The sequence below is a fragment of the Xylaria bambusicola genome (genome assembly GCF_022495145.1).
Source record: "Xylaria bambusicola strain CBS 139988 unplaced genomic scaffold F5B22scaffold_1, whole genome shotgun sequence".
NCBI lineage: Eukaryota > Fungi > Ascomycota > Sordariomycetes > Xylariales > Xylariaceae > Xylaria > Xylaria bambusicola.
Window position 1 is genome coordinate 2,118,734 of NW_025953554.1, and position 24,971 is coordinate 2,143,704.

At 47.6% G+C, this 24,971-nt stretch overlaps 8 protein-coding genes across 8 annotated transcripts; 4 read left to right on the top strand and 4 right to left on the bottom strand.

Moving 5' to 3' along the window:
• The first annotated feature begins 3,492 nt into the window (after positions 1 to 3,492).
• F5B22DRAFT_29784 (cytochrome P450) lies at positions 3,493 to 6,093 on the top strand. The gene is made up of 5 exons (XM_047970486.1): positions 3,493 to 4,338; positions 4,478 to 4,890; positions 4,944 to 5,071; positions 5,127 to 5,425; positions 5,486 to 6,093. Exons 1-5 carry the CDS (start codon positions 3,846 to 3,848, stop codon positions 5,785 to 5,787), a joined length of 1,635 nt encoding a protein of 544 aa, XP_047836670.1. The 5' UTR covers positions 3,493 to 3,845; the 3' UTR covers positions 5,788 to 6,093.
• Positions 6,094 to 6,399: 306 nt separating this feature from the next.
• Positions 6,400 to 8,217, bottom strand: F5B22DRAFT_641251 (uncharacterized protein; the record flags this gene model as incomplete). The annotated part of the gene is made up of 1 exon (XM_047977965.1): positions 6,400 to 8,217. One exon carries the CDS (start codon positions 8,215 to 8,217, stop codon positions 6,400 to 6,402), a length of 1,818 nt encoding a protein of 605 aa, XP_047836671.1.
• Positions 8,218 to 8,512: 295 nt separating this feature from the next.
• On the top strand, positions 8,513 to 13,527 carry F5B22DRAFT_584449 (PHD/FYVE-zinc-finger like domain-containing protein). The gene is made up of 5 exons (XM_047973425.1): positions 8,513 to 8,692; positions 8,746 to 11,262; positions 11,314 to 12,611; positions 12,660 to 12,801; positions 12,868 to 13,527. The coding sequence occupies exons 2-5, from the start codon at positions 8,901 to 8,903 to the stop codon at positions 13,371 to 13,373; spliced, it is 4,308 nt and encodes a 1,435-aa protein (XP_047836672.1). The 5' UTR covers positions 8,513 to 8,692; positions 8,746 to 8,900; the 3' UTR covers positions 13,374 to 13,527.
• Positions 13,528 to 14,070: 543 nt separating this feature from the next.
• On the top strand, positions 14,071 to 16,611 carry F5B22DRAFT_653351 (uncharacterized protein; the record flags this gene model as incomplete). Its single annotated transcript, XM_047979707.1, has 3 exons — positions 14,071 to 14,865; positions 15,306 to 15,837; positions 15,926 to 16,611. 3 exons carry the CDS (start codon positions 14,071 to 14,073, stop codon positions 16,240 to 16,242), a joined length of 1,644 nt encoding a protein of 547 aa, XP_047836673.1. The 3' UTR covers positions 16,243 to 16,611.
• Positions 16,612 to 17,759: 1,148 nt separating this feature from the next.
• F5B22DRAFT_29859 (uncharacterized protein) lies at positions 17,760 to 19,671 on the top strand. Its single transcript, XM_047970495.1, has 2 exons — positions 17,760 to 18,604; positions 18,689 to 19,671. The coding sequence occupies exons 1-2, from the start codon at positions 17,875 to 17,877 to the stop codon at positions 19,324 to 19,326; spliced, it is 1,368 nt and encodes a 455-aa protein (XP_047836674.1). The 5' UTR covers positions 17,760 to 17,874; the 3' UTR covers positions 19,327 to 19,671.
• An 859-nt stretch (positions 19,672 to 20,530) lies between these two features.
• On the bottom strand, positions 20,531 to 21,339 carry F5B22DRAFT_641255 (uncharacterized protein; the record flags this gene model as incomplete). Its single annotated transcript, XM_047977966.1, has 2 exons — positions 20,531 to 20,844; positions 20,967 to 21,339. The coding sequence occupies 2 exons, from the start codon at positions 21,337 to 21,339 to the stop codon at positions 20,531 to 20,533; spliced, it is 687 nt and encodes a 228-aa protein (XP_047836675.1).
• A 1,608-nt stretch (positions 21,340 to 22,947) lies between these two features.
• Positions 22,948 to 24,534, bottom strand: F5B22DRAFT_584457 (Arginase/deacetylase). Its single transcript, XM_047973426.1, has 4 exons — positions 24,362 to 24,534; positions 23,912 to 24,296; positions 23,433 to 23,851; positions 22,948 to 23,354 (listed from the first exon to the last, which is right to left on the bottom strand). Exons 2-4 carry the CDS (start codon positions 24,252 to 24,254, stop codon positions 23,220 to 23,222), a joined length of 897 nt encoding a protein of 298 aa, XP_047836676.1. The 5' UTR covers positions 24,255 to 24,296; positions 24,362 to 24,534; the 3' UTR covers positions 22,948 to 23,219.
• Positions 24,239 to 24,865, bottom strand: F5B22DRAFT_29893 (uncharacterized protein). The gene is made up of 2 exons (XM_047970500.1): positions 24,513 to 24,865; positions 24,239 to 24,452 (listed from the first exon to the last, which is right to left on the bottom strand). Exons 1-2 carry the CDS (start codon positions 24,748 to 24,750, stop codon positions 24,361 to 24,363), a joined length of 330 nt encoding a protein of 109 aa, XP_047836677.1. The 5' UTR covers positions 24,751 to 24,865; the 3' UTR covers positions 24,239 to 24,360.
• Between the last annotated feature and the right edge of the window lie 106 nt (positions 24,866 to 24,971).

Below are 24,971 nucleotides of genomic sequence, written 5' to 3' on the forward strand. Positions count from 1 at the left end.
ATTGTTGACGGATAGCATTGCCAATAGTACCGGTGCCCGAAGGTTCCAAATTAATTGGTATCAGTTTCCATCACAGCAGTTTAAGAATATTGACCCCGGCTATAACAAGAGCAGAGCACTGGGTTTGGAACTTGAGCAGTTCAGATTATAATGAACAACTAGGGCTGCATGAGTCCTTGACCAACCAACTCCTTCTCGGCTGTTGGTGGCTTAAGATGACTCTATATACAAATGATCTGTCAGCTCAGACCGCCTGGGTCTCTAGGGTCTGTTTCAAGAAGCGAAGTCTGTATAACCTCACTTTCCAATATTGCCCAATATTGCCTGCATATCTTGGAAGGTCATGAACAGCCTGCAATGGTCCTCCTTTGTGTAAACGGAAGGCATAGTTGCATAATGATCTTGACCATCCCAAATGGCAACGGAAGGGGAGGTATAAGAGGTATCCAGAACTTTCGACCAGGCTTACATATGATCATTACTTCCCATAAGTACATGGAGGTAGGCAAGATATTTAAGTACCTACTTATCGAATCTCTGCATGTAACATTAATTAAGAAGGTGCAACGATATTATCCGTATATTAATGTACAGTCTATGTACACATATATATATTATAGCTGTTCAGACATACACAGTTCTCTTTTTTGGATCGTTCCGGTCGCGCTGAACTACAATGTATTAATAGCCTAAGGACGGGTTACGTATGTAAAAGCTATAATTGCTGGTAGAAGAGAGGCATGTGCTATAATCATTACTAAATACTCCAATGAGTAAGTAGTAGTTATCAGGTTTTGCCCTGCCCTATGTCTATCCACGTGCTTCTATTTTTCCACCTCTTACTCATATTAGTCTAGGATAGCTGAAACTAGTTAAAAGAAATAAATTAGAGACCTCCGCATAAATAGGATTCTGCATCACCTACCAGACATTGCCCTTAACTACCTTTCAATGTCCCGTGCGCCACCGTTTCCACGAAAGACAGCTGCTACAAAATTTTCGAGCGATGCCTTGTGTCCAAACAACTCCCAACTTAGTCGGGCATTCTCCTTTAATACAGCCACATGTCTTGGCATGTATGCATTGATTGAACTCTGTGATCCTGTCTACAGTCTTCGTGCACTGTGGGCACACATACTGGGTGGTCACCTTGTAGCACATGACAGGCTGAATTCTTGAAAAGATATAAAGTGATTTTCGGAAATTCGTTCGGAGGTTGTCTGGTATGGGAACTGATAACCCAACCACATGCAGCAGGATGGGTTATAGAGTAATGAGGATAAAGCTGACTCAAAGAATTCCTGCTATCCCGGAATTACTACATGTAAAGTAGTATTTTCGGGTACTGAATGTCGAGCGGTAAAGCAGGATGGTGCGGAAGAAAGCCCGAGGAAGTAGGAAGCTACAGGCGGTATGTCAATTTATAAACAGGGAAATGGCGGGCTTCGCGCAATGCTACGGTTATATTTATTTGGGTATACATGAGCAAACATGCCAAGGAATGAGATTATCGCGCATATAAAGCTCACAAACAGCAGAATATGTATGTAGCGAAGGAGACACGTCATGTGTATTTAGGGATAGCCCAGCCCAATAGCCCTTGCGTCTATGCACATGGTTAACGACTTTCTAAAAAGTTGAGACATATTAATTCGAAAAGCTCCCTTTGAATAAGTACTAATTCATTCGGCCCTAACTTGATCCCTACTACTTGTGAGCAAATCAAATCATCCGTCTTGTTAAAAGTTTACACCTCTGTTTTACAAGTGTAGAAGTACATGTGTATTGAACGTTATATAACACATATCTCACACTGCCTATTTAGATATTCAGTTGTAACTTGGTTTTATATTATTTCTTCTATTTCGCCTTTAACGCCTTTCTAAATGACTAATAGCAGTTTTAGGAAGATCAGTGTCACGTAGGAACAATGTGGAGAGGTTCATTAACCCTGGTTTTTATTATGTAAAAGACGAAAAGAGAAGCAGAACAACCTTACAGAAACACGAACACATTACCATATAATGGCGTAGCATAAACGGCCATGGTTAGCTCGGCTTGTCGATCCCGACAACTGCACCGATATAAGAGTAGTGGAATCAAGCTTACTATATCTCTTGTTGCACTCGTCCTGATTCGCCTGATCAATAGTGGAGAGCCCAGTTTCTTGCTGGTAAATAGTGAGACATGTGTGACAAAGTCTGATATGCACCTACTTTGATGTTTTGTTGAAGAAAAGCCTGACGTACTCTAGGCCGGATAAGTTGTTGATCGTTCTCCTATTATAAATCGCTGCCTTCTTTTGATAGATGAGTGCTCATGAGATACATGGCCTAAATTGAAACGGAAAACGTGTATCTTCCTATCTATTTGGTATACCGAATAGGACTAATTTTAAGGGAGCTTGGTATAAGCATTGTTGATTTCTCTCTGCAATCTTAGTACCGGCCGTATTAGAACAACTTCGCCCAATGAGGCGTAGAGAATCTTGGTGTTGTCCTCTACCAACGAAATTGTGATACCGTACGTAGTCCCCTGATCAACTCTCACCGTGTTCTAGGACTGCCCATGCGGTTAGGATGTAATACACAATATATGTAAGGCTATTGCGTAGTATGAGCTCTCGGCTAGCTGAACGTGGCCTTGTATCTAACATCTAAGTCTTCGGAACTAACAGCGCGTGGAGTTCTCCAATAGTGAGCTTACGGCGGAATGAGACATTGGAATTGCTAGGGCCTGCACACCCTCTTTTTTTCCAAGTCTACTATGAATGGCTAGGTCTCACCGGGTGAGGCGTGAATGTGGAACTATTATCGTAGGCTGACAATGCCTATTTCTTCTGCCAGTTCTCCCTTACCTAAGACCTGGCTTGGCGGCGTGTGGAAAATGGTTTTCGAGTAATACCGCTATAGCCATCACCTCGTGATGTTGACAATGCTTAACCCTTTGTAGACCTATATCGTCACGATTTTAGCGTATGAGTATACCGATTTGGAACATCTGTCTGATGGCTACCAGTTCGGAGTGTGGCTCTCCGCCAGGCGACATCGGAGGAAGCCGTCATTTATCAATTCACCTCCACTCGAGCAGTCATAACGTACTAATATACAGTGCACGGCATATCCATATATATTCATGATATCGAGGTCTCTTATGCTACCGCGAATGGTTCACCCTACCACGTGAAAATTATTTTTAAAGGCAAGGTAACAGTTTAAGTATAGATGCGAGATGCCGCCAACGTGCATCCGCTGTGATCATTAAATTAAGTCCTACATAACAGGATGCGTCCAAGGCCTCACCACTCACAAGCACAACTCTTAATCGATCGTCCGATTGAAAAGCTTCCTACGTAGGCGGCTTGTATGGAGTAACGTAGCATTCACCATTGGAGAGAAACTTGGCCTACGTGAATGTGATCTGACATATTGACCTAGACAGATTGTCGCCACGGCGTACTTTGTGCTCGAGTATTCTCCCTCCTCCCTATCACATCTCGAGTCCAGCGTAGTTGATATCGAGAGGCGCTTGTGCGATTGGCGCTGATGCCCCGAAAAACAAAAAGCTTTGGTACAACCAGAGTGTTCCGGATCTGGCTAGTTCGGCTCGCTTCGAGCGGGAGATGCAAAGCTCGGCTTCACAAAGACTGTTGTCTTAGGAGCCTAAGTCAGTGGCTTGCATATCGTCGCCAACCGTCTCATCATGGAGGGCGGTCTGCTGACCACGGATTCTTTGGTTAATACCGAGGGAGGGTGGTGTTCAGTATATACATATCGACTGCCTACCTCTTGCTCGGACATTGGATCTCTCCTGCAACTTCCGCTACTTCTGCTTTGGAACTCAACATGGATTCGATCATACTCATTGCTGCCTTAGCAGCTGGTGTAATATCTCATCTCGCATTCTTCAGGGTCGGGGAGCACCATTTATATGGCACCCGGTATATCTTGACTGCCCTGTCGGCATTCGCTATATCGACCGCGGTCCTTTCACATTTATACGAACTATCTCTTCGCGCCGCTACCGATCGATCGATCGCTATAGCTATATGCTATTTTGGTGGTCTATATTCTAGTCTCGTCATCTACCGCCTCGCCTTCCATCCTTTGAGAAGGTTCCCGGGCCCCGTCGGTTGCAAGATTTCCAGCGCCTGGTTTGCAACATACCTGAGACGACAAGATGCATTCCGGCAGCTCGCGGCTCTGCACAATAAACACGGGAACTTCTTGCGGGTCGGCTCGAACGATCTGTCTATCGTCCATCCTAAGGCTGTTCAGATCATCTATGGCCAGGGCACGAAATGCCGGAAGGCAGATTGGTACGACCTAACATATCCCAGTAAGTCTTACCATTTCACCTCCTATTATATCACCAAAGAATAAAGATCTCGGGTAGATAAGAATACTATGGTCTACTCTATCGAAACTTGCTAAAGACGCACATCTAAAATCGTAATAACTGATTCGAATCGCCATAGGGGTATCGCTACAGAGCACCCGTAACGACGCACTGCATAGTCGGTGGCGTCGTGTTTGGAGCACAGCGTTTGGGGATAGACATCTTAGGGACTACGAAGAGCGTATGATTCAATATCGCGCGCGCTTAATTAAAGTGCTTGAAGAGTCAGCTGGTCAGTCACTCGATATGACGAGATGGTTCGCCAACTACAGCTTCGACGTGATGGGCGAGCTAGCCTTCGGACGCTCTTTCGATATGCTGGAGACCAGTGTAGAGCACGAGACTATCAAGCTTCTCACGGCGGGATCAGCCGCACTTGGCTCCAAACTCCCCATGTGGTTTTTCCGTATCATGATTGGCATTCCTGGTGCGGCGAGTAGCTGGTGGTCTTTTCTAGAATACTGCATCGCGCAGCTTGACAATCGCATTCAGGTATGTGAATGGCAGAACTTGGAGTTTCAAGCTCGTGCTAACATGAGCTGAAGAGGAAAGGTGAAGGGGACAAGAAGGACATCTTGAGCAGTTTGCTGCAGCCATTTAATGGCAACGATCCAAAAGGGTTCGATCGCGGTCTACTTGAAGGCGACACACAACTTATCATTGTTGCCGGAAGGTAAGTTGGTCCAGGTCCATAATTTGAAAAGGAGCATCTACTAATTTGAGGGTAGCGATACTTCATCCACGACCTTAGCTACGATTTTCCGATATTTAGCGCAGTATCCCCATCACATTGGCCTCTTGCGCTCTGAGCTAGACCCATTACACCGGAATGAGTTAGGTGACTACAATTTCATCGAACTATCAAACTTGAAGCACCTGAATGGCGTTATAAACGAAGCGTTGCGACTTTTCCCGCCCGTCCCAACCATTCTTCCACGACTCACTCCGCCAGAGGGTCTAGACATCGATGGTACATTCATCCCTGGGAACACCACGGTGTTCTGTCCTCAATTCGTCATCAGTCGAGGTATATCGTCAATAGCCCCTTTCCGTTCTGAGCTCACGATAGCTTACTATTACCCCTTAGGCTCTGAAAGTTACGTCTCTCCGAATGATTTCATCCCGGAGAGATGGTATTCGCAGCCCGAGTTAATTAGAGACTCATCTGGCTATGCGCCGTTCTCAACAGGCAACTACGGCTGTGTTGGTCGATCCCTTGCATTGCTGAATATCCGCTTAGTAGTTGCCCGAATCGTTGCTGATTTCGATATCCGCTCGACCCCTGCCGAGAATTACTTGGCATATGATGAGAAAATGAGGGAGTACTTTACACTCATCCCTCCTCCTCTTAACCTCGGGTTTATTAAGCGCCGAGTAAATGAAATGTAAAGAGGATGGAACTTATTGTATGCAAGGATACGGTCATTTATATACCCAAGGGGTTACGGGCATGTATTATCCGAAATCGCTTAAGGGGCTAGTGAAGCCTATATGAGAGGATTAAATAGTCTGCTTTTCAAGGTAAGATGGTACGCTGCTTTAGATTCGAATGACTTTTACGCATTGGAGTTTTTGAGGTTGGGCTATCATGCCTACTACACTATATGGTAGCCAGGTGTTAGGTGTTGTCCAGTTTATGACCTGAACTCCAAACTCCGAGTTTCTAGTCAATTACGATATAGTTGATTATGTACTTCGAACCCGGATCTTAATACTTGAACTCTGAAAGGGCTGCATGTATGTTCTTTTATCTCTGGCTCTTGACGTGGTAGACACTAAGATATATAGTACGCTTGGACACCTACCAAGCTTTAAACCGCCACTCAAGCTTCCTAGACTGGGATCATTCTCTAAATGAATTCATACTATAGGTAGCTTATGAACATATGGTGGTTTTAGCCTCTCGAGAGTGGCGCATCGTATTCTTACACAGCGTACATACTTAGTATCGTAAAAAAATATTGCATAAGGTTATTACACTATTCGTACATCTGTAACTATTTACCAAAGTTCTAAGTTGTTCTCGACCGAGGACTCCGATGGATCCTCGATTTCAATCATACCCGATGACTGTTTCTTGAGGAAAGCAGAGCACAGGATGCCAGTGGCTACGCTTACGTTGAGACTGTCGACAACAGCGGATACTCCTCCTAGTGCGCTGGGAATAGATACTTCATGATCCGCCTCTCGTCGGACTTGTCTTTTGAGTCCTTCTCCTTCGCTGCCAATGACCAATACCGTTGGTTGCGTCGACAAAGGGTCATAAGTCTCAACGCGGTCCACCGTTAAGTGCGTATTTCTTCTCGACCGTTTCATCGCTGGAACAGCTGCGTATACCAACCACCCGTTCTCCTTTGAACGCGTAAGGAAATCCATTGTTGAACTGATGGAGAATAATGTCATAGTTTCAGATGCACCCGCTGATGCCTTGACTGCTACAGCTGTAAGCGTGGCTGAGCTACCCTTTGTAATGGCGATTCCGTTGACACCTAGAAATGCTGCGGTTCGAATGATAGCTCCTAGATTCGCTGGGTCGAGAATACCATCTAGCAAGAGGACGAACGGCTTTCGTTCTTTAGGTAAATGATAGGTGACAAAATCAGATGTCCCATTGATCTTCGCATCTTCACTCAATTGATGAGCCACTGTAACGTAGAATCCAGGTTTTTGGGGATCCTCAGATAATGGTCCTAGTGCTTTAAGTGGTAACTGGGGCAATGGTGACGCCTCAAGAATGCATCCATTGTGTGGTCTACCAGCACTCATCTTGTCCATCATGCGCAAGCCACTGTTTGGCACTTTCGTGACATCAATTCCTTTCTGTCGTGCTAGTTTCGCAAGCACGTCATCTTGAGAGGTATTCTGTCTATCATCGCCGTTGTAAATGTACAGCCTGTACAGCTGCCTTCGCGAATCTTTCAACGCCGCCTCCACCACCGAGCGCCCGTACAGAAATTGTGAGGCGGCAGTAGTATGGTGAATCCGAATAGGTCCATCGTCTGTTTTCCGACTCACATGCTGCTCCCCTTGAGCATCTCGATCATCTTCGTTCCGAATCGCATTCGGACGTTCGGTCCTATTTGAAAACGGCTCAGGACGATCCCCAAATGAAGTTGCGCCGGTAAACCTTCCCCGCTGGGTGCTTGAAGCTGCTGTATTAGTGCGCTTTAGGCGCTCACGGTCAATGTCCCTTGTGTCTCGCGTGATCTTCGTGTATGCGGGTCGTTCTATAGGCTGTGGAGCGCGTGCTGGAGGGGCGCGTCCGCCTCTTCCATGTTTAGCCAAATCCGGCTGTCGGCCTGTGCTTGACACGAAATGTTCCATGAAGTCTTCTGAGGTCATGCGATCGGAAGGCGCCCGTGATGATTTGAAGGATGAGGAGGATCTTTCATTTCCGGATGCGCGGCCTTCCAATTCGGCCACCTTGTGCTTTAGATGCCCATGTCTCATCTGATACACCAAACTTCGTTTGCCGAAGCTCTTCGTGGGGTCATTGAAGCGTGAGCGCCTAGACTGTGGCTCAGGGCCTCTGTAGGTAATGTCTTTCTTTCCTTTCCTGATCTTGAACGGCGGCGGCGGCGGGCGATCTGAACCACGTCTTCGGTCCGAGTTTTGTAAGGAGCGATCGGGCCTTAGGGTATTTGAAGACGATTGATTAAAGCCTTGTGGCCTGGATTTCTGAGATTGTCGAAGGCCATGGTGAATAGCAGAAAGCGACGATGCGGGTTGGGAGGCAATGACGGGAACTCTCCTTAGTTGTAGAGGTCTAAAGAATATAAGATGTCTACAAAGTAAACACGAAGAATTCGGAAGTCTCATTGCATTCTCGGCGACAATGTTATACATTAAATCGTTAATGCAGAGAGCCGTAGGAAGAGGGTAGCTAGGTATCGTTAGAAAGTTGCATCGCGATAAGGAAATTTTCCCTGTCGATTACCTAAAGGTGGAAAAAGAGGGCTGATAGGTGGATAAGATAAGAAAAAAGGTATCTACTGTAACCTCATCCTTCCTTATCCATCCTAGTCAATCAGACCACTCAGTATTGAACTAGTCTCCTTCAGTATATATATAACCACATAAGATGTAAGTAGGTAACCGTGATGGGTGCTGTGAGGCAGTAGCCACCCGAGCCACCCCACATACTTACCTACCTAGGTATTTACTACCTGTGTTGTAGACGGTACCTCCTGCCGAGGACTCTCCCTTCTACATACCTACTAAGTAGGTACCTATGTAGTCAATCTAATCCAGTCCATTAGGTAGTGCCTACTAGGTATCTACAATACCCTGACAGGTACCCACCCAAGTCCAGTGTTACTTTGGAAACTACTAATTATTCATCGTAAGTACCGCAAAGGGACTAATGCCAGCAAGCTTTAACAGTACATGCTAGAAAAAACCACTTTAACACTCGACGCGTGAAGCCAAAGTCCGATGCGCGTTTCTTCATCCCAGCAGTCTGCGATGCGCCAGCTTGACTGCGAACGGAAATAATATCGACCATGGCGGACTACCAGGAGGAGGAGGACGCGATGATTCCCGCTCTACCGCAGTCACTACGTGCTATCGAGGTGGTCCTTATGCCCCCTCGTGACCCGGACTCCTATCATCGTATCCCCCTAAGCAAGCGGGCTCACTCGGGGGACGAGTATGAGGACTCTGATTCAGATTACGCTTCCCAGCCTAAACGGCGCAAATCCCCCTCCCGGATTAGCTTACGTCAAGCATCTCGTCAGAGATCAGTTGGTCCTATTTCTGAGTTAAACGACTGGAACTCCGAGATCACCGACTTAGAGGATGGCGAATCGGAAACTAGGACAAGTCGGCCAACGTTAAGAAGTCGTGGCTCGGTTATTTCATTACGCCTAAAGCGCCCAACCCGCAACGCTATAAGTGATTCCGAGGATGAATTAGCCCAAGACTATGCGCATCAAGGCGATGATGACTATTTCGATCTCGTTCGCTCTGATGTTGCACCCCCCAAAAGAAGTTCAAGGGTGAAAAAACTTAGGGCCAAACCTCCTACAAGAACTACTAGTACCAAACGCAGTTACCGGGAAGGCAGTGATTCCTCGATTGGTTATGAGCCAGCGCGCAGATCAGCTAGGCCTAATATGAACCGGGCAAGCATGAAGGACCCGACGATGGATGACGACGATGTTATGGACGAAAAACAGACTAACGCACCCAAGTACGCAGCCATCAAGGAAATTTTCCAACAGCTTAGCCCGGATTCGGATTCTCAGTTCCAAAATGCACATTCGCAAATATGCGAATCCTGCCTTGCTGAATCTGGAGGGACTAAGAATCCTCTTATACACTGCCAAGGCTGCTCTTTCTCTTATCACAGAGGGTGTATTGGTCCAAGGGCAGTTAGAGAGCACAGGGTTACCAAAATCGGCTACGAAGATTTTGTTTTACAATGTAAATTCTGCATCCAAGCCTACCAGAAGAAAGATAAACGGGCGCCAGACCATACACTATGTCAGGTCTGCAACATATCTGGGCCTTCTTGTGTTGAATTCTCTGCCAAAAAGACACCCAAGCAAGAAGAAAAGGCACGCATAGATAACGGAGGGGACGACCCGATCACTAAGGTAGACCCGACCTTGATCAACAATGCCAACAACGTTCTCTTCCGATGTACAAATTGCAAACGCGGCTACCATTTTAGCCATCTTCCCGCTCTCACTACGGAAATAGTAGACAATGAAGATATCAAAGATAACCGGCTTGAGGAATACTCCTTAGCTGGTTGGAGCTGCAAGGATTGCATCGATAATAAATTCAAAGTACATGCCTTGGTTGCTTGGCGGCCACTCAACCCCTATCATCGAGGGCAAACGAACTTAGACTTTACCGAAGACTCCATTGAGTATCTCATCAAATGGCAAGGACGCTCACACTTTCATGATACATGGATGCCGGGCGCTTGGGTCTTTGGTATAGCTCCTGGTATTATGCGGCAAGCATTCCATAAACGAGATTCTTCGACCTTTCCTAAGATGGATATATCGTCTGCTATAGAAGAAGAGTGGCTATTAGCAGACGTTCTTTTGAACGTAAAGTACCGTACTCCGGCTAGAACCTCGAGCAAAGCCGAAGACCTTAAACGAATTGAAGACATTACCTCGGTCTTCGTCAAATTTCAAGGTCTTAGTTATAAAGAGGTTATTTGGGACGAACCACCACCCCGAGATTCTGGCGCACCGTGGGAAGCTTTTCTAATGGCCTACGACGAATACCTCAATGGCAAATACTTCATTGCAGTTTCTGACCATAAGATGCGTGAGCGTATTCTGTTTTACAGATCTCTCAACTTTGGCGAAGAGTGTGAGCTGAAGGCCCAGCCCCCTCAACTCAAAAAAGGAAAGCTCATGGAATATCAAATCGAAGGAGTCAACTTTCTTCTATACAATTTCCACCAAAGGCAGAACGTAATCCTTGCCGATGAAATGGGACTCGGGAAAACAGTACAGATTGTTACATTCATCTCCGCTCTCACACACTCCCAGCCAGGTTGTTGGCCGTTCTTGGTCGTAGTGCCCAATGCTACTTGCCCAAACTGGCGGCGAGAACTTAAACAATGGGCACCTGACTTAAGAGTCGTAACATACCATGGTGGTAGGGTGGCGCAGGATCTAGCCTATAGGCATGAACTTTACCCGGACGGCCCCAAAGGTGGAATGAAAGCCCATGTTGTCATCATGTCATATGAGGCCGCCGCCAATTTGAACAGTGTTTTCTACGGCGTTAAGTGGGTTGGTTTAATAGTCGACGAAGGACAACGATTGAAAAACGAAGAGACGATGCTTTATAAATCGCTTCAAGGAATGAAGATTCCCTGTAGAATTCTCCTTACAGGTATGAAATATTTCTTTATTCCTCCTTATAGTTAGCTTACTCAACAATTAGGCACACCCCTTCAAAACAACAAACGTGAGCTATTTAACCTCTTACAATTTATTGATGCCGAAAGGAATGCTGAAGAGTTGGATGCAAAATATGCCGAATTGACTAAAGATAACCTGCCGGAATTACATGATCTTATTCGCCCTTATTTTCTACGGCGGACCAAGGCACAAGTTCTCAAGTTCCTCCCGCCTATGGCGCAGATTATTGTGCCAGTCACTATGACACTCCTGCAAGAAAAATTGTCAAAGTCCATTATGGCACGAAATCCCGAGCTCATCAAGGCAATCATCTCCAGGTCAAGGGTCAAAGCCGGAGAACGAAAATCTATGAACAATATTCTCTCTGATCTACGGCAATGTTTATGTCATCCGTTCTGTTTCAATGGTGAAATTGAAGACAAGACGGTTGATATAGGACAAATGCACAGAAACCTCGTTGAAGCATCACCGAAACTCTTACTTTTCGACATTATGCTTCCAAAGTTGAAGGAACGAGGTCACCGTGTATTAATATTCAGTCAATACCTCCATTCTCTTACAATCCTGGAGGATTTTTTAACTGGTTTAAATATGCCACATGCTCGCATTGATGGCAGTCTATCAGCATTAGAAAAGCAGAAACGGATCGATGCATATAATGCTCCTAATTCCCCATTATTTGCTATGCTTCTCTCTACCCGCGCTGGAGGCGTTGGCATCAACCTGGCTACAGCAGATACGGTAATCATTTATGATCCTGACTTCAACCCCCATCAGGATATACAAGCCCTTTCCCGTGCGCACCGTATCGGCCAAAAACGTAAAGTGTTATGCTTTCAGCTTATGACGAAGAATACGGTCGAGGAAAAAATTATGCAAATGGGTCGAAAGAAGATGGCTCTTGATCATGCACTCATCGAAAGCATGGATACTAAAGAGGAAGCTGAAGACCTGGAATCGATTCTTAAACATGGGGCCGCTGCTCTCTTTAGCGATGAATCTAAAGACAAGATCACTTACGACGATGCATCCGTCGACAAACTACTTGATCGAACTCAGATCGAAAACACCAATACCGGGGACGATGATTCCGCGGGTACCCAATTCTCATTTGCCCGCATCTGGGCCAACGATAAGGGCAAATTGGAGAGCAATGACAACGCAATCCAAGACGAAGCGCCTATAGAAAATACGAGCATTTGGGAAAGTATATTGAAAGAACGCGAGGCTGAACACCAGCGCGAACTCGCAGCGAAGCAGCAAGTTTACGGCCGTGGCGCCCGACGGCGGGGAGCAACAGTCGACTACAAAACAAACCACGTAGGTAACTTAGAAGGTGACGAAGAAGTCTTGTTAATGTTGGATCAGAAACAACGAGCAGGGAGCGACGATTCAGAAATGGATATCGATGATGAACTATATATCGACCAAAATGGAATAGAGGATGATAGTGATGACTACGAAGCGATAACTGAGGCGTCATCTACAGGGAAAGGCAAGATACCCAAAGGTAAAAGCCCAATGAACAAGACCAAGAAGAACCCTCCAAAAGAACCATAGTTAACACTCCGTTAAGGAAGCCAACCCCAGGCACTATTTCCGCAGCCACCTCCTCCCAACAATCCTAAAACATCTAATGCACTACGCCAAAGCAATCAACCAACTGCGCCGAACCCAAAGCTCCCTCCATCTAATCCATTGCAAGCAACTCAACCTCAAACAGCTCATAACAGGCAGCCCCAACACAGTGTAAACAGCAATCCCCACTACCACCAACCCTATATGCTAACTATAGCTTCTCATACTGCTAACCCTGCCACTATTTTACCTAACGGCTATGGAGCCATGACTTTTCATCCAATTACGATTCAGCTTTCTAACGGCGGCCGAGACCCTTGTATTCTCTGTTACCGCCGACATGCTACAGGCCAGACCTGTATCGATCTTAATTCAGAGCTGTCTGTACGGCTAGCACTTGATAGACTCAGGGCAGCTATAGACACTCCATATATACAGGGTGCTCGTGCCTATCTTTTCCAAAGGCTCCAAATTCTAGCAAATGGTCGACAATTTAGGCATTGATGAGTGGTGTTAGTATCAGAGGGAAACACGCGAAACGGATTGTACGTTAGGCTACCTAAACATATGAATCTGATCTTACACATGAAGAAACAAAGGAGGGATAAGCCGAACAATGACAACGCCATCGTACATTTAGACAAATTTGAAAAAAAAATTAAAAAAAAAAAATGAACCAATCTATTAATTCCTATGAGGTGCTTCGTGGTTGTATGCTATAGTAGTTTCTAGATGGACTGTTTGTCACGTGCGAAACACAAGACAGAAAAACTGCAGGTAACCGTTCTACTGCATTTAACCTTATTTAAGGATGGTCTACAAACGGTTGTGATTGCTTGTCTTACTTGCCTTGATTTGGACACGGGTGCCTGACTAACTAATAGTACGTTGATTGAATACATTTATCGACCTCCCTCATCCGCTCCTGGGCTTGTATGTCTATATTAGTGTGCTCATATGTCCCTTCATCTCGTCTATTCGACCTAATCAAATCGTATAACTAACAATTCTACCTCTGTTAATAGTCCAAGCCTAAGTGCTTTATATCCTAGGCTTACACCCCATCATCCATCCGTTTGTCGTATTCACTACTTTTATTATTGGAATTAATTGATTGGCGAAAGAAAGGGGTGTGGGAAACAGTGCCTTACCGTCATACGTCTTAGAGACAGACTTGCGTACACTGACCTACCTTTTCAACATGGACATTCCTTTACAAGCCGCCACTTCTTTTGATTCTTCCTCTGAATTGTCTTACTCTCCTGGGCCATCCTATACCTCCACACGAAACACCTCTCCAGATCGTGCGTCCACTAATGCCTCCTTTGACTATTCTTCGCCTTCCATCCTAAGTATTGCGACGGCCCATATAGAGTACACATCTAACACACTTCTTGACCAACCCATTAACATGGATAAGAATTCTTTCCAATTCGCCAACGACCGCCGCAATAAGCTCGTGAACGAACGAGGGACTGGTACTCACTATCAGCCCTCCCGGCAACAACAACATCAGCAGCAGCAACTAGCATCGCCTCAGCTTCAAATTATCCAGCCTAGTCACCGCCGCAGCATTACCTCAGCCAACTGGAGATCTCCGACATCAGAAGATACCATTGAGCTCCGGCCTCGAACCATCTACAGCCCCTTCGACACTGCTGGTCCCTCAACCCCGTTGCAGCATCCGCCCATGTTCATAACACCATTCCCAAACACTCGAAGAGATCAGTATCATCGCCTCCCACACGCTACTGCCAGTGCTACCTCATATCCAAGTCTCGGCTCGAATTTCGACACTCACCTTGACAGCAGCTTTGCGTATTGCTATGATCGTGGCAACGGCCAGTATACTCGCCTTATTCCCGCTGACATGCTCCCTCCTCTACAAAACATTCCTGCTATACAGCAGGGTTATGCTGGCATGTTGGTTGTTCCTCAACCACGCGGTTTGCCTCCAAATGGGCAGTCAAGTAACACTGAGCCTGTTGCGGTGCGAGTACGTAGCTACTATTCTATTCATCTCCCCCCTTCTTTCTCTTCTCTTCCCTTTACATCTAGTTTACCTATTCCCTTCATCATTCCGTTCAAATTGTATAGTTTATAGCCCTTCCCCCCCCTTTCATTTCTACCTACTAAGAATCGCCTCAATAGAGCCCCCCCACGATACCTACCTCCCCAGCGGACACAATCCAGGTAAGCTACATGGTTGCTTAAGCATTACATAGCAGCTCTGGAAGACCTACCTATAGTGGAATTCATATAGGATTTTATATTGTCTCCCCTCCTGCTCAAGACCTCGTATTCCAAGTTTGGAATAAGAAGAAGTTGCAGCTAGAACACCATGAACCTTGACAATATTTGTTGACTTCTGTGGGGAGAAATGTCACTCAGTTACTACCCGAGAAGCTCAGAATGGCTAACATTGCTTTTCTTCAGTCACGAATTGATAACATCGTTGCCACAACGCCTTTAACGACCAATCCCCTCAGCCCTAGCTCTTCCAACATTGCGGCTCTCGGCCACCGACGACCCAAAATCTACTGCGACAAATGGGTACATGAAGGGGTTTGTGCTTTCACCCAGCAGGGCTGTAAGTACAAACATGAAATGCCATCAGACAAGCTTACGCAACATCAACTTGGACTCTTCCATGGATATCCGCAATGGTGGAAGAAACACCAGGCAGATCTATCCAGACAGCGTGATGCGCCACTACTAGAGGCCCCCAAGAACGGCGGCCAGAGTAACGAGTTGAGGACAAGCAACGAACGATACATCGGCCATTCTAGCCGTTCCATCGCTGGAGGTGGGAGTGCTAGCTACGGTGGCTTGACATCTGATGCAGGTCGACAGTTTGCGTGGCGACATAGTGGTGAGTATGGTAGTGATTCCCCTGCTCTAGGGCCTGCCTCTTCCATGGGGCAAGCGACATCCAAAGGAATAAGTGGCCCGATGAGAATTGCTATAGGTACGTTTCTACATATTCTTCTCGTAGAGGAGCTACTCAATCTCAAGCGAAGTAAGATGCTGACTGACACTTCGTTCCTTGTACGCAGCTGAGAATACACCCGATCGTAACCTATCGCCTCGTCCAATCTCGTACGGGTCACCCTTCGGCCCTATTGCCCCTCCAGCCCGCAGTAACGCGGCAGCGATCATTCGAACTGAAAGCACACACGGTGCATCAGCAGGACACTCACCTCTGGGATCACGCTATGTGCCATATGGCATGAGAAGAAGCTCCCCAGTTGGTCATACTTCCATTCTTCCCACGAGCAACCCATACGCGTCACTGGAGGCATTCGATGATAGTGACGATCAGAATGCGAGCGAGGGAATTGCGTACACCCAAACTCCGCGCGTCACGCGTTAAGCGTAGCGGGTACTGCGGCAATAATACAAGCAGCAAACCAGAGATATAAAGCACCGATAGGCGCTATATCGCAGTCTCTGAAGGTCGCCCTTTAGGAGATGAGCGGAGGAATCGTACGTGGTCATCGAGCAGGTGCCTCGCGTATCCCATGCTCCTTCTATTATTCGCAAGCGTACTTTACGAATGTTCACCTCATAAAGCTGAAGCGACATTCCATCCTCAGCTAAACTAACACACATATACATATACACATACAAAATTTTGGACATGAGCCAGATGTTCATGCGCTCAGCATTTCGGGGCTACATAGCGCCTATCTGATGTAATGGCATCTCACAAGTTCCCGAGCATGACTGCATCATAGCAGTTATCATCATGTACTTGCATGGGCAATGATGTTAGCTTGCATCTATCTTCCGAAACCACAGGTGGTCATTTCTGAATACTAATTACACCATAGCATCCTATCGGTGAAAAGAAAAAAGAGATACGAGGGCATATTATAGACGGAAAAAAAAGGGGCGAGAGATATCTGACGACTGTACATGTACATGAGTAACGACGGAACGAGACACTCTTACAGCATCTTGAGACTTTGTCATTGATTCTGTATGTGCGCTTTTCAATAGATCGGGAACTATGCCTTGGGGATCTCGTTTATGACTCTTTGGATTAGGTAGCTACGAATTTATGCATCGCAAGTTAACCATGATGATACTACCTAGGCTCTTAGCTGAGTTACCCGTTCTGGGCCAAGGCGACGCCGTCGTTGGATAAAGACAGCGGGCCAAAAGCAGCAGTAGTAGTAGCAGTAGTATTGATATTGTAGGTTGGAGAGGTCTGCCTTCCGTATGGGTACCTCGTGTACCACGTTTCACCCGACAGCGACTCTACTTGACACATTCAGTGTTATGGGGTCGGAAAGAGGATATAGGCATGTCGGAAGTTCTTTCGGTTCCGGACTGTTGGGCTTCCTGCCTCTTGTGGGGTAAGAGACTGCGTAAATGTGGCCTAGAGGGCTTCTGATATTCAAGCACACTTTTCTGCCTCGTGATGATTAACGGAGAGTTAAGGCTCCTGTCCCAGCCAATTGGATTAGTCGACCAACATGACAGAACTCGGTAATAAACTGAAGGAACGTTAAGAGAGATCCTATCATTAACCCAATCACATCATTCTCATGTAAGTGGCTGGTTGGCTAGAAATGGTCGTCGTATGCTGTGACCCAACCGCAATACGGTATCACCTAGTAGATAGCCGGTCCAGCGCCATTCAAAGAGTTTGCCGTCCTACTTTATTGGTTTTAGACTAATCTAGATAGGTTCCAGGTTCTCTTTATAATAGTATGGTTATTTTATTTGCATCTCGGTGTGCCTGAATAATGACGGTTCATTCCGTCCCACGTGGAGTCACCCACTACAAGTTGGGCAATGTTTGGGTTCTGCCAAGACCCGGCACAGCGGTCCGGGAGGATCCAGGTACGCCGATCACCAGCCATCGCAAAGGCTGCATTTTACCAGTTACATACCTACCTATTAAAGACGTCCAATAATCTTGGGCTCAACCCCTCGAAACCAAGACCTTTGCGCTCGGACAAGTTTGAAACCAACAGTTAATACCTAGCTCGATACAATGCGCGTGCCTCGCGCATTCCTCTCTTTACCACCTTCGCTTCTCCTCCTGCTCGCCGCCCAGCTCCATGCACACGCCGATTCCAAGATCAACAACAAAGATGAACTCCAGACGCTTCCTACCGCCGTGCGCAAGATGTCGCTGGATGAAGGCGAGAAGTTTATGCCCGAGTACTACGCCTTCGCACCTGCCGATTTCTATGTAGAAGGGGCCCAAGCACCAATGAGACTCGAAGCCCGGGGGGAAGACACTCTGGTGCTGACGCCCGAGGAAGAGGCGCTCCTTATGGGAAACAGCTCAGCTACGCTCGTGTTCAGGCCCCCGTTCCCCCGACACTATTACTACGAGAACAACGAAGCAAGTAGTAGCATAAGAAGTAGTGGAAAGAACAGACGGCATGCTGAAGATCAGCGGAGGCAATCAAGCCTAGGCTCATGGTCTCTCTACCGCCGGGCAATAGATGTATTGGCTCGCCTTCAGGGTCGAGATTTCAATTGTCCTAGCGGCACACACGTCTGCTCAAACATCAACGAGCCGAACTACTGCTGTACCGACGGGACAACATGCTTCGTAGTCGAGAACGCGCCAGATGCAGGAAATGTAGGGTGTTGCCCGGACGGTCAGAATTGCGGCGGTAGTGTCGCCCAATGCGCGGACGGGAACACGGCTTGTCCTGCCGACGAAGGCGGCGGTTGTTGTATTCCGGGCTTTGTATGTGCTGACATCGGCTGTGAGTTTCCATTTCACCCTATCTCCTTACTCTTTTATTCAAGCCTTACATTCAACTAATTCGTGCTCTTATGTGTTATAATAGGCGTGCAAACGGTTTCGTCAACAACTTCGACAACCTCAAGAAGTACAGCGATAACGACAACGACCACCCCGACGAGTGCGAGCACGCCAACAACCTCGTCGCAATCCACGACATCAACACCGACAATGACAACAACGACATCAGAAGAGGAATCCACCTCCGCCAGCGGCACGGGGCTCCCACCTGTGCGACCCACGAGCTCAACTCCAACTACAACGGGGAATAGTGATTACTGCCCAACTGGGTTCTACGCCTGTGTGGCATCGGCAGGATCAGGATGCTGCCGTACAGGACGAGACTGTAGCACCACGTCCTGCCCACCCGTGGCGAGCACTACTATTGAGACCAATGGCGCTACAGTCGTAGTGCCTTTGACAGATGCGCAAGTAGCGCCTACGACGACCGCGACATGTGCCAGCGGGTGGTTTCTCTGCGGTGCCAACGCGGGTCCCGTGTCCGGATGCTGTCCAAGCGGATACATGTGTGGGACAGCCAGCTGCACACTCTCTGCCGCAACCGCCACCGCGACGGTGCAGAAGGAAATGCCTGGAAATGCGGCTGGCGGATGGAGGGTGATGAGGGGAGAGGGGGTCATGTCTCTTGCTATCGTGGCTATAGGTTGGCTCGTTCTCCCTTGAACTCACAGATGATGAGATAGTTTTTGGATTTGCGTTTTATCACTTGGCCACCTTGCTTGCATCTTCCGGCGCTGGTTTCATTACAATTTAGAACTCGACATACCCCCATCGCATAAGCGGATAGAATTCTACCTTATTCATATGAGCACGAATGAGCTTACGACTTGATTGATTCAGATAGATGGACGCATATACACACGATACCTATGGACATGTGTGAGGTAGGCGCAGACCTAGTTATCTCGGGACTCAAGATTTCCTTATATTGTCGATCGATTGAAAGAACTAGATAGGTAGCCTCACAGTCATACTGTATATGATGATTCAGTTACGCCACACCTCTCTAGCGCCGCCATGTTTCGCCGTGGGGGTTGTCTCAGATCAGTGACGCCCATCTACGGGCCGAAGCGCGCTTCCACTCCGATCTCAGTGGGTTGCGGCTTGCGTATGCATCCTTGCAATTTCTTCTGATTACGAGTAAGCAAGAGTCAACCTACTACATACTTGTAGTACAGCGCAGCAGTCACAAGCCGTACGGAAGTATAATTTATATACAGATGTGAGCACATCATGACGCCAGAAAGTCGGAAGTCCGCCATCGGAACGCCGAGTCACCGACAAAGTAGCTGACAGACCTGCAAGGCACGGGACAAATTTGATAGAGTTGAAAACACCTCACGTGACAATTTCTGCCCCAGCTCATTAACATCATCGTAGGTATGCCTTGTCATTAACACTAGGTATTTGATTATCGGAAATGCTATGTCGTACGAGTCGTTGAGACATGTGATGTAGTTATTACCCAAGCTTCATTCGTCCTCTTCCCTATGATCAAACGAGTCTAAGGGCCAACAAGAACATGAGAGTGAGAGAGCGAGGCAATAAAGATACCCGCCAGAAACAACCAAAGAAAGAAAGAAAAGGAGAAAAATATACAGAACTTCACTCCTCTCTATGTGCGTCTCCAAACGCCTGAAACGCCTGCCTATCCTTGCCTGTTGTACCCGCCATATGCCTATGTAGAGTTGGTTCTCATCGCAATGTCCAGTGTGGAATGGGAGGTATATCAGCAGCTCTCTGCCTGCTCTAAGGCTGAGCATATGGAATGGAGGTTGTGGGAGGTTACTCCGACCCCCTTTGTATGAATGGAATAACTATTCATGTGAGAGGTTGCGTCGGTCCACTTAAGAGGTGTTCAGAGCCCCTAGAAGACAAAAGCAAGAGCGAGGCCTACGAGCGCCAACAAGCCGGTCACAGCCTGAACGGCGCTGGCCGCAGACTTGTTCGCCGAATCTGATGCGGTGGCCAGAGGCGCCGTCGGACCAATTGGCGTCGCAGTAGCACTACCGCTGGTCTTTCCGCCGTTGTCGTCGCCATTGTTTCCGCCCGCTGTGCTGCTGGTACCGTTGCCAGAGTAGCTGAAGCCGGCTGAGGCAGCAGAGGAAGAAGAGCCCAGGGTGACTGTAGACGAGCCGTATTGGATAGTGACCGGCGAGCCTGTATAGGCCGAGGTGTAGTCTGTGAGTCATAAAATGTTTAGTGATATCCCCATGTTGATAATTATTTGTTCCAAAGGGTGATAAAAGCGTCCAAGCACAGGCTTCGCCAAACAGGCAAACGAGAGATTCGGGTATGCATACTGGCTATAAAACTATTGGCGGCAGAACTAGCCGTACCAGCATCGTCATTGCTGCTGTCGTCGTCTCCGTCGGATCCCCCATCCGAAGAATCTGACGAAGTGTCATCGCCCCCGTCGTCGCTGCTGTCATCCCCGCTATCGTCGTCGCTAGAGGCGGTAGCACTGGCATCATCCGACGAGCTGCTGGAGGTGGCACCACCGACTGTGATGGTGCTCGACCCGACGACGAAAGTGGCAGCATTCGTACCGCCAACCGTCACAGTGCTCCCGGAGATCGTCAACGTCGCGGTCCCTGTAAATGAGCCGCTGTTGAAGTTCTGGGCCAAGGCACGAATGGCCGCCAGGAGGAGAAGAGTGGAAGGGCCCTTCATCATGCTGGTTGTTGTATAAAAATCCTGTGTTCGTAGGTTTAGATGTTTGAAGATTCGGGCTATTTGTACGGTGATAGTACCAGGCACTTTTTAGGAAAACGAATGAAAGGGTTGATAGATTCAACACAGAGAAATAGGAGGGTCTAGCAACTTATACTTTGAGGTGAAGCAATGCCACGCTATATAAAAAAGGCGGCGAATTCGAAGGAGGATACGTATCCCTCCTAGGATGTAGATGCCTCGATCAGTCTAATATGCTCGTGACTAATCTGGCGTTCAGCCCCTCGGTCCTTGATATCCCCGAGCGACGCGTAGAGACGCAGACAGATGTTCAAGGATGGGCCTTTGATGATGGCTAGGCTAGGGTCTCGTCAAGCAGTGCGTTAGAGCCGACGGCGAGACTAGCACTTTCAAGTTCTTCAGTATAGTAGGCATGATATCTACATAGAGTGTCACGTTATCAATTAGTGTGGCCGACAATATAAAAATATGTCCTCGTTTAATAGATATGTCGTCAGCTTCGGTGAATCTCAGCCTCCAAATCTTGGCTCTGGCGGTCCCCGTGTGATACAACCATAAGCCGTGACACCTCTAGATATCTACCCTACCCAGCAGCCAGAGTTTCAATCATAGTCAAAGCACAGTACTACTGTACGATCCTGTCGGTATGATTGCCGACGACACCTGCAGGCGCACCTACTACCGGGTTTAAAAGCACGCGTCAGCACCTCTAGGCTGATAGCGCACGAAACGAAAGAGGGAAGCAATATCAGGAATGTGCAATATATCAGAATTGCGTAACATGCACCCACGCCACGTCAAGTGAAGCTCGTGAGCAATGAACAGTCGGCTTCCTTAGGTGGTGTGGTAATTGGCCCTGGCATCGGCCGCCTTACAACAGGACATGACCGACCATCGATCATCCCAGCTGTATGTGTTTCGAACTTCAGAAGACTTCAGAGTTGCAGTTCTAACTCACTATCTTTTTAACGTGTGACTAGGGAGTATTAATTTATCTTAGGTTTGAGCTAAGGTGACTCTATATGCAAAGGACGAGGTTAGGGGCACAACAGTTGATGTACGAGGATGATCGTTACTACTGAGTCGAATTTCGACTGCTCTGGACGAGGAAAGGCGACATCAATTAACTCTATGTACCGCCACGTGGGTCTAACTTGACAGCTTCTTGAAGCGCAGGCAGCATGTGCAATTGTGTGATATGCTAGGGACCTGCTAGGGATATTTGACGGTTAACTTAAAAGGGGCCTCGTGAACAGGTTTTAGTCAGAGAGCAAATCAAAAGATAGTGATCGCATTTATTGCCACCCAGACATAGGTTGCATACATACAGATGGTGCCCGCATCCCGTATTCACTCCTGCAGACAACTCTATTCCAACTCTATCAACGCTACTACAGGACGCATCGAGTCTTTCCAATTTTTTTTAAGAATGGTGCTCCGAGACCTCCTGTAAACACTCACTCGCTCCAGCTATCGATTATGGAAGCGCGTTGAATTCTATCAAATTTATCCCAGTTAGACAACACTATGAGAATACATTATCGTTCTATACATATACTATGGTCGACATGTTCTACACAGACTAGATAGTCATATCAAAACAAAATCAATTCAAGTTTCAAGTATGTAATGACTAACAACCAGAGCTGAGGAAAGGAGAAGACGATACAAAACACGTCGTTCAGTAAATGCTACACACACTTATATCAGGATAATGGACAAGAGCGATGATCATCAACCTACACCGACAGCCTTATAAACATCCAGATCTAGGAAAACGCCACATATCATCGTATCAAAATTCATGCTGGGATCTTCGTGCTGATTGGCATGTCCCAATGTATGCCGCAGACACATAAAGTTCAGAGCTCATTATCACTACCCCCGTCCGCAATCATCTTACTTAGCGGACCCTTCTTCAACATGATGCTCATAATTTCGTAGAGTGCATCGGCGGCCGCCATCGTAGTATGCTCAGCATTAGTGTCGTAAGCAGGCTGACACGTCAGTAACAGGTCAATAACAAGTAAGCTATCAACATAGGGGAAGAAGGGACTGCACAACCACAGACTTACAGCAACCTCGACAACATCCGCCGCGATAATGTTGAGATCCTCGAGACCCCTGAGAATAGTCCTCAGCTCTCGCGTGCTCCACCCGCCCGTCTCCGGCGTCCCGGTGGCCGGGGCAAAGGCCGGGTCCAAGGTGTCGATGTCCAAGGACAGGTAAACGGGGTTCTCGGTGCCGACGCGCTCGACGATCCTCTCGATGATGCCCCGGGCGCCGATGGTGTCGATCTCGCGCGCCTCGACGATCTCGAAGCCGCAGTACCCGTCGTTCTCGTAGTCGCTGGGCCCGCTCAGCGTCGTGCGGATGCCGGCGTGGATGTTGGTGTCGTTGGCGAGCAGGCCCTCCTGCGCCGCGTGGTAGAAGTAGGTCCCGTGGTTGATGCTTGCTACTTCCGACGGCGAGCCGCCGAAGACCTTGGGTCGCCCTGGTGGATTTCTTTCAATATTCTGCGGGCTGGGGAGGGGGTGATGGGGGCACGACTTACAGGTGTCGAGATGGCTGTCGAAATGGATAACGGACACAGGGCCATATGCGCGGTTGATCGATCTAAGTAACGGCAGGGTGATTGTATGGTCTCCCCCTAGCGTGATGACCCTCGGGAGCGTCTTGCCTTTCTTCGCGGGACCTGGTTTCTTTGCGTCCGTCTTGGGAGCCCGCGATAGGATGCTGAAGTGCCCTTCCTCGATCTGCTTCAAAGCCCACGTATTGTCGTACCTGGTAACGAGATGACGGTCAATTGGCTTGAGATCTTTAACATATATATATACATATATCGGAAATCTCACGAGGTCACAGGTATGTCTCCGCAGTCTAAGACGGTCGCCCATGAGTCGAAAGGATTCGTCTTCAGAGGTACATTATATCCACCGCTGAGGTTACGTTAGATTCTGAGGGACGTAGGAGCTAAGCTGGTGAAAAAGCAGTATTCACTCACTAAAGATTCAGCCGTCGAGACCCTTGCCGGATTCCCGAAGGCCCAAAGCGAGCGCCGGGACGATACGATGTTCCCGTATCGAAAGGGGCGCCTGAATCGATAAGTCAGTAGATGCTGATGTAAGATACATCTGGAATTGGAGTTGACGAACCGATAAACGCAAGGTCGTATGATACATCATTCGAGCTTAGGCACGGAAAGAAGGGAAGACGTCCAAAGGTAGATATTCCGCTGAACACGGAATCTGCCTGTTTCCCACCGTCTCCTGGAAGGTTATTATACCATAGGGATCCATGAGGTCCCGACAGTGGAGTTTGATCACCTCCGAGATCATGGCCAGTTACGCTGGCCACATACCCGAACGCGACCAATATTGTCCACATTTTCATTTACACGCCGCGTCAAATGTAATTTATATCTTGTATTGAAAGGTGCAATTGTTAGGAAGCAAGAAACACCATACTACACTGTCGACTTTATATGCAACGCCAGCTTTCATTCGAACTATATACAGCTGTCTCACGCTTGGCTCACCTAGATCTGCTCACTTTACCACTTGACTAGTGAGCTGTCGAGACGCCAATTGCACGTAAGGCCTGCGGGCAACGAC